Source organism: Rhinolophus sinicus, chromosome 16, assembly GCF_057876585.1.
Source record: "Rhinolophus sinicus isolate RSI-liver-muscle chromosome 16, RSI-T2T, whole genome shotgun sequence".
Classification (NCBI taxonomy): Eukaryota; Metazoa; Chordata; class Mammalia; order Chiroptera; family Rhinolophidae; genus Rhinolophus; species Rhinolophus sinicus.
Window position 1 is genome coordinate 29,708,624 of NC_142516.1, and position 13,273 is coordinate 29,721,896.

At 48.1% G+C, this 13,273-nt stretch overlaps 1 protein-coding gene across 3 annotated transcripts in view; it reads right to left on the reverse strand.

Annotated features, from left to right (window-relative positions):
- The window catches only part of TMOD1 (tropomodulin 1), a 79,259-nt gene that overhangs the window by 20,808 nt on the left and 45,178 nt on the right, over positions 1-13,273 (reverse strand). For all 3 annotated transcript variants that reach the window (XM_019729186.3, XM_019729185.3, XM_074330749.2), the window contains exons 5-7: positions 5,415-5,504; positions 4,404-4,534; positions 2,569-2,676 (exon numbers count right to left, since the gene is read on the reverse strand). In XM_019729186.3, the coding sequence (XP_019584745.1) occupies positions 2,569-2,676; positions 4,404-4,534; positions 5,415-5,504 (329 nt within the window). The remainder of the gene's footprint in view (positions 1-2,568; positions 2,677-4,403; positions 4,535-5,414; positions 5,505-13,273) is intronic.

Below are 13,273 nucleotides of genomic sequence, written 5' to 3' on the forward strand. Positions count from 1 at the left end.
AAACAAACAAAAAAACAAACAAAAAAAATAGGTCAAAGAAGTAATCTCAAGAGAAATTAAAAAGTATTTTAAACTAAATGAAAATGAAAACATAACTTATCAAAATTGTGGGGTACAGCAAAAGTAGCGCTTAGAGAAAAACTTATAGCATTGACTGTATACATTAGAAAAGAAGAAAGATCTGAAATCAGTAATCTAGGTTTCCATTTTAGGAAACTAGAAAAATAACAGCAAATTAAATCTAGAGCAAGCAGAGAAAATAAATAATAAGAATTAGAGCAGAAATCAATGAAATTGAAAACAAGAAACCAATAGAGAAAAATCAATGAAGCTAAAAGCTGATTCTTTAAAAGATCACTAAAGTTGTTAAGACTCTAGTCAAGCTACAAAAAAAAAAAAAAAAAGAAAAGAAAAGAAAAGAAAAGAAAAGAAAAAGAAATAAAGAAAAGAGAGAGAGGGACACAAATTACTAATATCAGAAATGAAAGCGGAAACATCACTACAGATCCCATGGGAATTTAAAGGATTATAAAGGACCACTATGGACAACTCTATGTCTCAATGAGATGAACCAAACCCTTGAAAGATACAATTTGCCAAAGCTCACATAAGAAGTAGATAATTTGAATAGGCCATTATCTATTAAAGAAATTTAATCAGTAATTAATAGCCTTTCCAAACAGAAAGCACCAGGCCCAGATGGGTTCACTGGTGAATTCTATCAAATTTTAAGGAAGAAATGATACCAATTCTCTTTCAGACACAGAAGCATAGGGAATACTTCCTAACTCATTTTTTGAGGGCAGCATTATCCTAATTCAAAACTAGGCACAGTATAAGAAAAATATAGACCAATACTTCTCATGAACATAGATGTAAAAATCCTCAAGAAAAGAGCAAATCCAACAATGTACAAAAGAAGATTATATACCATGACTAACTGGGATTTATCCCAGGTATGCAAGGCTGGTTCAACATTTGAAAATCAATTAATGTAATCCATCACATCAACAGGATAGAAAAATCACATGATCATATCCATAGACACAGACAATGCATTTGCCAGAACCCAACACCCCTTCATGATAAAAACTCAGTAAACTAGGCATACAGGGAAACTTCCTCAACTTGGTAAAGAATATCTGTATCAAACCTACAGTTAACATCATACTTAATGTTGACAAACTTGAAACTTTACTACTAAGACCAGGTACAAGGCAAGGATGTTCCTTTTCACCATCCCTTTTTAACATATAGCTAATGTAATAAGACGAGAAAAAGAAATAAAAGGTATATAGATTGGGAAGGAAGAAATAAAACTGTATTTGTTTGCGGATGACATTACTGTCTACAGAGACAATTCAAAAGAATTGACTAAAAGAAAATAAAAAAACAACAACCAAAAACCCTCCTAGAACTAATACGTGATTATAGCAAGGTTGTAGGATACAAGGTTAATATATAAAAGTCAATCACTTTCCTTTATACCAACAATGAACAAATGGAATTTGAAATTAAAAGCACAATGCTATTTCTGTTAGCAGATGCAGTACTTAAATGAAATACTTAGGCATAAAGCTAACAAAATCTGTACAAGATCTATATGAAGAACAGTACAAAACTCTGATGAAAAAAATCAAAGAACTAAATAAATAAAGATACAGTCCATGTTCATGGGAAAGATGATGTAATATTGTCAAGATGTCAGTTCTTTCCAATTCGATCTCTTTAGGTTCAATGCAATCCCAGTCAAACTCCCAGCAAACTATTTGGTGCATATTGACAAACTGATTGCTATGAAATGGTTAATTACCATCTCTGGTAAGCTACTTCCTGTACTTTTTACTTGCTATTAGTGTATAGTAATCACACTGTACTGTTATCCTTTAGTTGTCTGCATGGCCAAATGGGAGCTGTGACTGTCTTGGTCACAGTTGTGGTCCCAGAGCCTAATTCAGTGCTGGGCACAGAGAGACTCTCAATAAATATGTGTTGTTGTGTTTTTTTTTTAAAGAATTGACAGCTACTTTATAATCAGTACAATATAATGAGTACAATGAACAGGAATATTTTTAAGACATGGGTGAAAAACAAATTGGTCATCTGAACCCATTGATGAAGACAATGATTTTAAATGTGGAGAAACTGAGGCTCAGGGAGGGGTAGGCCCTTATCCATATGTGACATGCTGAATGGAGAGAGATCCAGCTTTAGGGTCCATCGGACTTGCATTTAAATCTCAGCTCCACCTCTCGTTTGCTCTGCAACTCTGGCCAAAGCAAGTTGCCCGAGATCCCTGCACCCCAGGTTCTTCATCTGCAAAGTGGGGAGACCTGCACTTCTGGGATCAGGGTGGCTGTGGAGATTAACCAGGATAAAGTATAGGAGGTGACTAGGTGACAACTATTCTGTCCATGTGCTCTCCTGACTCTAGCCCAGTGCCTTTCACCAACCACACAAGACTGTTCATCTGTGGGACATGGCCAGGCCTGAGGCCACAAGCATCAACCCTTCTGTTTCTATGTCTGCCCCCTCACCCTCAATACAGCAGAACAGAAAGGTACATACATATGCCACGGGGTCATTGCTCCGTGTCCCCACGATGCTGAACTTCTTCACATATGAGTTGTCTTTCAGGGCTTCTGCATACGCCTTGAGGGTAGGTATGGGGATATTCTGCAGAGAGAAAGGCAGGCAGTAACCAGCAGCCCCCACCAGGGGCAGGTTGGGCAGACAGATTGGGGGGGGGAAGGGGGGGCGCGTAACTCTCTCACACATGCAGCCAGATTCCTAGCAAGTCTCTGACCAAAAAGCTAAATGGGAAAAGCGTTTTTGGCTTTGCTTGCTCCCTGGCTTCACCCCAAATGGCTGGGACTTGGGGAGAACTTTCTGGTAAATAAATTGAGAAAATCCTCCCTGAAAATTTCAGGGAGGAAATTCAACTCCCTCTTTGTGCACGCAGCAACCAGAGGAGAAGCAAAACTCAAGGCAGTGGATCCAGGGCAGTGTTGTGCCAAAAGCTCAGGCCTGAGGGTGAGGGGCTTGGCCGCCACCCCAGCAATTGGCAATGTTTCTGACCTACTCTGTGGCTCTGGGGAAGTCTCTTTCCCTCTCTGGGCCTGTTTCTGGCAAAGAGAGATGGCAGGGGGCAGAGGGCCTTGTACCAGGTGATCTCTAAGGGACATCCATCCTAGAGGGTCTCAGCCCCACCGCCTCTCAGAGGCTGCTGGGGAATTTTCTTACAGTGCTGATGCTCAGGCCTGCCCCAGACCAATAAAATCAGAATCTCAGGGGAGGGTAGGTCTGGGCACTGGCTTATATGTCTTCATCTCCTCAGGTGAAAACCACTGATCTAATCCAACTGCCACGTGTACGGAGGGGAAACTGAGTCCTGGTGAAGGTGCAGGGCTGTGGCCAGTTTCCACACCCCCACGCCCTCTGAGACCGTATTCACTGCCAGGGGGCACAGTTCTGAATTGTACCAGTGTCTCCCACAGGGCACACGGCAAACAATAGAGGCACCCGAGAGAGACACTGGCTGTGTTTTAACAGATCTCTCATTTCAGGGCGTCACTGTAGCTCCCCATGGGAGCACAGCATGCGAGGCTAAGTGGAGGAGAACACGGCAGGCACAGGTTTCCAATCTGATTGTCCTGTGGGGCTGGCAGCCACTTAAAGGAAAGAGGAGAAGAGAGGAAAGAGGAGCTGGGGAGTGAGGGGCCCGCTTCTTGTCTTACCCCCACACCCTCCCAGAACTAATCCCGCTGGCCTCTGGCTGAGCAGGTGGGCAGGCAGCTGGGCCTGCTTCTGAATTCCTCCTGCAGCTTGTCCCGGGAAGGACTGCCCGTCCATCTGTCCTCCTCTGCCCTGGGTGGTCACCCAGGAAATGTCCGGAGAGATATAGCTAACAGCTCGAAATATGTCTTTGGACATTTGGGCCACCAGCTCCCTCCCAGGGCTGCAGAAAGAGGCTGAATGTGTGCAGGATACAGCAGCAGTGGTGGTTCAGGGGTGGCCCCTCCCAGGGCCTGGGTTACCCCACGAGCCTGGCGGGCACTGGGCTTTTCCAGCCTTGAGATCCCATGCAGCCCTGTGTGTGTGACTCAGTTTTATCTCAGAGAAGCTCTGTGTTTTGAATACCATGGCAAGTTTCCCGAGTCGAAGCTGGGTTGGCTCGGGGTGAACATCAGGGCCTGATGTCAGTCCTCAGAAAGAAACTAGGACCACGGAGGTGCTTGTTTACACTGTCCACCCCTCTACAGGTTTGGCCCCTATTCCTGATCCAGAAGCACCCAGAGTCCAAACAGGCCCGTCTCTCTACACAGCCTGGGCCGTCTGCATCAGGGTGACACAGACATGGGTTTCCTCCATCCCACAGGTGAAGGGAGAGGACAGGGACGTACCCGGATGTTGTTGAGATTAACCTCTTCAAGTGTCGGGTCGTTGCTCTTTATCCGCTCCAGTGTTTCCTCTACGTCTGTTGAATTTGGTTCTTCATCGGGCACAGGCTTGTATTGTGTTGGTTTGATCACACCTAGAGTGACCCACAAAAGGGAGATGGCTCACAGAAACAGAGACCACTTTCTGTCGACACAAGGACTGTCTGGAAGGAAGTGGCAGCAGAGTTTGGGGACATGGGAAGAAGGTTTGGGCCCTGCTTGGCCTTGGCCTTTGACATTCTGCAAAAACTGGGCCAATTCCTTACTCTGTGTCCTCATCTGCAGAATGTGAACAGTCACTGCCTCAGTGGGCTTTGGTGAGGATCAAAGGAAGCCCGGATGGGAAAGTAATGTGTAAGCCTTTCAGAGTGGGGCTAATTATCCTTGTGGCACCCCCATTTCTCTCTGAGGCCAAAATGGCAGCTTGGAACAATGTGCTGGAGCAATTAAGACAACGAATGCAATACTGGCCCAGGGAAGGACAAGGAGACTCGTGCAGCAGAAGAGGCACCCAGAGACAGACCCATGTGGACGCGTGGGAGTTTATGATCACGGGGGAGTCCCAACCCAGTGGTGAACAGACACACTCTGCAAAGAATGGTGTTGGGACAATGGGGTATCCATTAAAAAATAAAAATGAAAGTTTGAGTTCATCTCACAGCATACGCAAACATGAATTCCAGGTGGACTCAGAAGTTGCATATAAGAAGGAGACCTCTAAAACTTTTACAAGAAAGTACAGGAGGACAATTTTTGTAATATTGGGATGGAAAAGACCTTTGTAAATAAGACACGAATTCTAGGCGCATACAAGGAAAAGGTGGGTCGATTTGGCTCCATAAGAATGTAAAACTTCTGCTACGAGCCAGAGAGCATAAGCGGGCAGAGGAAATGAGACGTGGTGAAGACTTCCAAGGTGTCCTGGCTGGGAGTGGGGGTGGGGTGCAGGCACGGCCGTCAGGGGCTGGTACTCACTGTTGAGTCCCTCCTTGTTCACGATGGAGCTGCTGCCCAAGGCCTGGTAGTACTGCTGGTTGCTCATGAGAGTGTGCATGCCCAGGATAGCTGCAGGAACATGGGACACAAGAGAGGCCCGTGACTCGCCCCTCTTAGATGGAAGAGCCTCCCAGGCACGGATATTCCGCACTCCCAAATGTTTGCTCACAGAAATGGCAAGAGGCCCTTGCATGACAACTTTGAAACCTTATTTGCCTCTATTTCCGTGACTCTCAAATCTCTATCCTCAGCCTAGTTCCCAGCCTCAGATTCACAGATGTCCCCCCATATCCCACTGGCACATCCAACCCTACTTGGCCAAAACAGAACTTTCCCAGCAGTGGCCTCTTGCTTTGGATCCCCTTCCATCTTGTCACTTGTCCCTCAGAGTAGAACTTCATTCAAATAACAACCCCCTACCAACTACCCACCCCTCCACATAGTGTCTCTCCTGGGTCCCACCTCTGTCTTCGTGGAAGCCCTTTCATTTCTTGGCTGTACTGCCACATTGTGTGGTCACCAGTGTCCTGGCCACCCCCACAGCATTCAGCACAGTGCAGCCAGAAAGACCTTTCTGGAAATGCAAATCTGACCACATGACCCCGGTGCTCAGCCATTCTTTCATTCATTCATTGTTTCAACATGTATCGAGTGCCGGCATCATGTGTCCAGCTCCAGCGGCTAGGTGGACAGCGGGAACAAGAAAGACAGGCTCCCTGCCCAGGTAGCTTACAGTCTACTAGGGGAGAGAGCCGCTAACAGGTACCCACACAATTAGAAACATAAGCACAGAGTATGGCAAGTGCTGTAAAGGAAACGTTCGGTGTGTTCTGGGAGAAGGGAACAGAGGGATTTGGATGGGAGGGATGAGTAAGTGCGCCACGTTGACAGGAGGGAGGCAGCGTGTTCCGGGCAGAGGGAACGGCAGGTGGGAAAGCGCAGGCTGTGGAAGGCCAGGAGTGAGGGGGACACAGAAGACGGACAGAGATGAAGTTGGACAGCGGCAGACAGCACAACAGGCCCCCTCACCGAGCACTCCCTCCAGAGCAGAGAATCTGCTGTACGTCAGCGATTCTGGTTTGGGTGTGCACTGGAATTGCTGGGGACTCTTTGGAAACTCCTGATGCTCAGGCCTACCCCGGATGAATGAAACTACAATCTTGAGGACGGGGGCAGACATCTGCCTTTTTTAAAGCTCCGCAGGTAGTTTCAAGGGGAAAAGTAGATAACACCGCCTGGCTCTATGCCTCTGAATCCTCATAGCAACCCTTGGGAGTAGATTTTATTCCAACTGGATCCTACAGGGTCTTCTAGGTTGAGGTGTAAGGAGTTTGGATGCCTTTTTCCAGGTACAGCCTGGGAAGCCTGAGTGGGGCATGCGCTGACCTGACTCGAGTTCTGTGACTACTACTCTGGCTGTCTGGGACCTGACTACCAGGGGAGGGAAGGATATGGCGGGAACTGAGAGGCTGCTGCAGCCATCCAGGAGCAGGAACAGTGGCTTGTGACCTCAGAGCCTGGCTTCACCGGCCCTCCCTCACACCCTTTCTGCTCCAGCATCACCAACGGTCACTGCTCAGTAGATTCTCCTGCTTCTGTCAACGCTGTCCTCTCTGCTGGTGATTCTCTCACCATTTGCAGTGTCCACTGCTGAAATGCCCCCTAGTAGGGTTGCTAGATTTAGCACACAAAAATACAAGACATCCAGTTAAATCAGAATTTCAGATAAATAATGAATGTTTTTAGTATGAGTAGGTCTCAGTCGGTATTTGGGACCTACGTATATTCAAAACTTCAAAACTTATTCATTGTTTATCTGAAATTCAAATCCAGTTGCACATCCTGAATTTGACCTAACAACTCTAACTCCCCAGCCCTCAAGACAGAATAACTTTTTCCCCCAGGGTGTCTTCCTGGTTCTCTCTCTCTCTCTCTCTCTCTCTCTCTCTCTCTCTCTCTCTCTCTCTCTGTTTTCCCACAGCACCTGGTGTCCGTAGCACAGCACATACGCTACATGGTGTTAGAGATCACTAGGTACGGCTGTGCTTCCCCTACTGGACTGGGGGCTTCTGAAGGCTGGAAAGAATATCATCTTTCTTCTACCTCTTCCAGAAAACAATGAGCTTTTGGTAAATATTTGCTGCTTTTTTTTTTCTTTTTTTTTTTTATTCCTCCAGCCATTTCTGGTTAGAGAGAAAACACGAGAGCCCTTAGGGAAGAGTCAGGAGACCCAAGGAACTTCCTGAGGTCCTGACTGTGCCCTCGATCCTGGGCAAGTCCCCACCCCTCTCTAGGATTCAGCCTTCTCTCCAATGAAGGGATGAGACAAGGTCATGGCTGGACATACGATTCACCTGGGCACTTTAAGACAATGTCAATGCTCCACCCTGGACCAACTAATCCAAATCTCTGGAGGTATATTTTTTAATCTCCTTGGATGAGCTGATGCTCAGTGGGAGCTCAGAACCACAAGACGAGACGATCTCAAAGCCCCTTCTGTTTCTCACATTCTAGGCGTCTTCTTTGCTAAAATTAGACCTTCCTGCTCATCGCTCAGGAGAACGGGTAGAAAGAGAGGCATCTACATTTTTTCGAGCTCTCTGGGCTTTAATTTAAGCTGTGGCTACGTGGGCAGTGGGAGCTGAGGCCTGAGTCAGCAGCCAGTGAATTAGATCACCATGTGTCACCTTGTCACCTTCTGGAGCTCCTGCGTGGGGAGTGGGGAGTGGGGATTTTAGGCTGCTGCTGGGAGTCCAGGTTTGGAAAAACAGTTTGCAAAGGTTGCTGGGAATCACAGTAAAGATGTGATCTCATAGGGCTGTCTGGTCTTGTTTAGAGTAAATAAAGAAGTGGAAAATGGAAAATATATTTTGTGCTCGGGTGACATCTTCCCATAACAGTCCAGAAAGCAGGACAGAGGCAAGAAGGTTACAGGAAGTGCCAGGGGACAAAGGAAAGAGACCTGGGCTCCAGTCTAGCCTTGGTACTAATTTGCTGGGTAACCCTGTCCAGGTCACGTCTGCTTTTGGGGCCTCAGTTTTCTCAGCTGTAAAATGGCGTGAGTTTAAACACTGATCATCTCTTACCTTCACTTAGGACTTAACAGCCACATGACATCTCATCTTTTTATCCTGTTTGATTTCTATAATAAGCCGGCAGGGCAGGTGCTCTCGACCCCCCCACTTTTCTAGTAGGCTCAAGAGGGAAATGATTTGTCAAAGACTGTTCAGCGAGATTCTCCTAGCTTCTAAGTTAGTATTCCCACCCACTCCTCCATGTACTAGTTCACTAGCAGTTCTAAAGTTCTGAAACTTCCCCTCTACTTCAGAATCCTAAAAACAGGTAACTTGTATTCTAGGAGGTAATATACGTCAATAGCAGGCCTAAGAAGAAATAATACCATCCTGCTGCTCTGAGGAAATTAGGGTTCCAAGAAGGAAGGAAGGAAGAAAGGAAGGAAGGATGGGGAGTGGGAAAGAAGGGGGGAGTGGGAAAGAAGAGAGGAAGGAGGGAGGGAGGGAGAGAGGGAGGGGCCAAGTTAAATCTCCTTTGCTGAGCAGAATACCTGGTGGGTCTGAAGCCCTCGTTGCCTTCGCCAGCCCTAGGCAGCAAATCACTTTTCCCCTGCTTGGTTTTGCACACCCGACGTCACCAGACGTAAGTGATGGAGGAAAACAGCATATCAACATTGCCTGCTGCTTCATTTTTTGTAGATACTAGCAAAGCTGAATTTAGCACTGGGGAATGTGATTTTTTTTTTTTTAAAGTCTAGATCTTCCTCAAAACTCAAAAAGGACTATTTTTGAACTCTGAAAAAGAACATCAAGTTCTCTTCCCTCTCTCTGCCTTGGCAGGGTTCACTCAGTTCAAAATTCCAGTAAGGATGCAGAGAGATAGCAGTACACATCCCGGCTCATCCAGCTGCCAACGGCTCGGGCTGGCTTGGGGCAGACAGCAGGCCTGCTGGGAACAGGTGGGAGAAGCTGGCTCTGGCCCAGGACTTGGGTGCAATTGAATGGCTCCTGGATATGCCACACCCCGACTCTTGTAGAACAGGAGTCTAAGGGCATGAAAGCATATCAGAAGCCCAGGTTGTCTAGCTAACACTGTCTGGGACAGTCACATGAGCCAGGGTTGCCAACTGCCCGTGGGGGTGCCCTGGGGGTTGGCCCTTCTGAAGGGTGAATCTCTCTCCTCCCCATTCCTTCTTGGGTCTTGTCCCACCTTGCAGGGTCCCTAATGGCGAGCCAGGATCACGTCCCTGACTGGGAGGGGAGGCACTGATAGTGCCAAGTGCTTGCAGATGACTCCCAGGGTCCTCCAACCTACACTCCACGGCCACATGCCAAGAGCTTAGTACTGTCAGAGGCCTGTGCCGTCTGCCCATCACCCTGCAGTGACACTTTTCATGTTAAAATCTACATGCTTCTGATCTGTCCTCCTGATCACATCCTGGGCCCCCCAAGGGTGGGGATTGGGTCTGATTCATCCCAGTATAGGCGTTCAATAATGTATGCCGACATCATGAGTGAATGAATGAATGCATGCATGATGCACGGACACAAAAACAAATGCACAAGAATTCACAGGCCTTGGTTACCCATGTCATACCTGAGTCAGTGTGACACATCTGCTAGGCGTCCTCCTACATGTTCCTATCGTCACCAAGTATCAAATCTGCTGTATGTGCAGCTGCAAAGCAAGCGACTCAGCACGGTCTGCCTCCTCCCCACGCTTCCCCTAGTCCACCCCTACCTCTCCTCCTTTAGGACCAGCTTCCATTTCCGGCCTTCTCTCCCCGGCCCCACCACCTAGCCAAGCCCCCATCCTGCACTCTGTCCTTTTTCCCTTATGATGCTCTCTCACTTGTCACATCATGTTGGTCTCAGTGTTTGTTTACGTCGGGTCTGGGAGGGCATGAACTGGGCTGCTTTCTTAGGATTCTTTCACCAGGGCAGATGCTGGCACACAAAAGGGAGGCCAGGGTAAATGGCTGTTGAGTGTGTGTTGTGTGCAAATGAGTGCACCAGCTAAGTTAATGGAAGTGGTCTGCCTGGGAGCTGAGTCACAAAAGCTCGAGATGATGTACTCCTTTCCCTACTTTTCTTTCTCTAATGACTCATCCACACTCGTGGCTCCATCCACTCCCTCCTTGAGAAAGGCCCAATCACCCTCTCCCCTTCCACCTCTGTCTCTGGTGGGCTTGCCACACCCAACACTCTGACAAGATGTCCTACCCCCATTGCCTCCATCTCTTGTGGCATCTGATCCAAGAATAGCTGGTATCTGGGTGGAGCCACATCTCACATGTAGACCCACGGCTCCTTGGCCCTTGGCCTTACCTGGGGCCTGCCTCTTATGTCCCCCTATCCTCTGAACACCATTGCTTCTCTGCCTACACTCCTGCTTTCATCTACCTCTCCCAACATTCTCCCAGTGTGGCACCCAGAGCCTTTCCTACCGTGGCCCCATCCTTCCCCAGCTGACTCCATGAGACCTGGCACCCCCTCTCACCCACTGTCTGTGTCCACTGTGCCCCACCCCCACGCTGGATAGCTTTATCCAGGTCGCACTGGATGGTGATGCTTTGAGTGGGCCCTAGAATGAAGCTGCCTGGGTTCAGCCCCCATGGGCAAGGCATTTAGCCTCACCGTGCCTACTTTCTCCATCCATAAAATGGGGACAATAAAACTTATTTCATAGGATTGTTGCAGTCAACAAATAAAAAGCAAGGGGTTGGAATAAACTCCCACAGCACCTGAGACATAGTTGGTGATCAACAAATGCTCAGTCCCTCCTCCTCCAGAGACACTGCCACCTTTCAAATGGCCAGTAAATGACGACAGGCGCCCAAGGTTAGCCAGTTAACATTGGTGTCGACTTACAGCGCCCCGTTTCCTTTCTGGCCGTTGGCAGGGTATGGTGTCATGAACAAACAATAATAATGCGCCATGCCAACAAAAATAAAGATGAATAATTTCAAGAAACGAACACAGAAAGTTAGCCCAATATTGCAGTTCTATTTTGGCCCAGGAATTGGCGGTTCTGACAGTGGAGTCATTTGATAATCCCTCCGAGCTGACTAATGAGGGGAGTGATGTCATGCAGGACGGTCAGAGGAGAAGGATCAGGATCAAACAGCTCCAGGGTGAGTCAGCGTGGAGAGGCTGCACCACGCTGTCACCTTCCCACCTCCCTGCTGCACAGATTAACCGGAAGTCAAGGGGACCCCGTCAGGGAAATGGTTCAGTCAAAATATATGAGCATCATGTGGGATCTCACATGACTTGTGCGGCTTTTGACAAAACAAATCTTGAACGGCGAAGCAAACCAGTGAAGTTCCCTGCGTCAGGTTCTGTTTTCATCTGGGTGAGATCCTCGCGGCTTTTGTGCTGCACAGTGAAAATGGAAACCTTCCTCTCTCAGCCCTGACACTCACTCATTAAGCCACAGTCTTTGTTCTTTCCCACATTTCCCGCCTCCTGAGAAAAGGGTTGTTTGGACTCAGAGTCTACACAGGGGCTGTCCTCACACACTCCGTGGGTCCCTGCAACCTGGCTTTGGCCACCATCACCCAAAGTCACCCCTCCTGCCTACCTGAGTCTTTTCGCTGCCCCTCCCCCTATGGTCCCACTACAGGAGAGAGCCAATCCCTTTCCTGCTCCCCACCCCCCCCACAACCAATGCCATCAAGACTCACACACAACACCCACAAGAAGCCTGAGGAAGCGATAAGGCAAGAGACAGCTGCAGCTGGCCAAGTCCCCTAGCACTGGTGGCCTCACCTGGCCCCTGGCCTCACATACCTCTGAGTCTTGGGCCAGCCCCGAACCCTTGTTCGGTCTCCCTGGCTCCTGTATTAGGTTCTGCCCATTATGATTTGGCCTTTGGTTCCCAGTTCATTTGTGGCTAACTGGTCCCCATTGAGCCTAGCTTTGCCCTATTTCTACTTCTCATCTCTCAAAGGTTTCTACCCTGGCCAAGGCACTTACCTGCAGAGCCCTAGGCCCCAATTCCTGCCACGCCCTCTGCCTGGAGCTTGACAACGCTAACCACGCCCGCATCTCTATGCTAAAGATGCCACAAGGACTCCAGTGTGCATCCCTTGCAGAACTCAACACTTTCACGTACAACTGTCCCCACCTGGGTGGCCCACGGGCCCTTCAAACTCCAAAGGTCCTCAAGTGAACTCAGTATTACCCCGAATCTGCTCCTTCCCCACTGTTAGAAGCTGAATTGTCACTCTCCAAAATTCCTATGTTAAAGTCCTAATCCCTAGAACTTTAGAATTTGTAACTGTATTTGGAGATAAGGTCTTTAAAGAGGTGATTAAGTTACAACGAGGTTTTTGGGTGGGCCCTAATCTAATCTGTCTGATGTCTTCATAACAAGATATTAGGACACAAAAGGGACCCCAGGGGACACAGGCACAGAGGGACACAGTGAGGTGTGGTCACCTGTAAGCCAAGGAGAGAGAAAGCTTGGAAGAAACCAAACCTGCCAACACCTTGATCTGGGTTTTCTAACCTTCAGACTGTGAAAAAACAAATTTCTGTTGTTTACGCCACTCAGCCTGTGGTATTTTGTTACGGCAGCCCTGACAGACTAACAGACCCACTTTCATTAATTGCACCAACATCCACTAGTTTTTGGAGCTGGAAATCTGGAACCTTCTTTGACTCCTCCAATGTCACTGTCACAGCCAGAGTCACAGTTGATCCCATTTTTCCTCTCCCCTCCCACTTGCCTTGAGTCTCTCCCCACCCCATCCATCCTCCTGTCATCATTGTGGTGATGGTTAGTTAGCCCCCTGGTCTGCAGAAGAAAAAGACCACCAA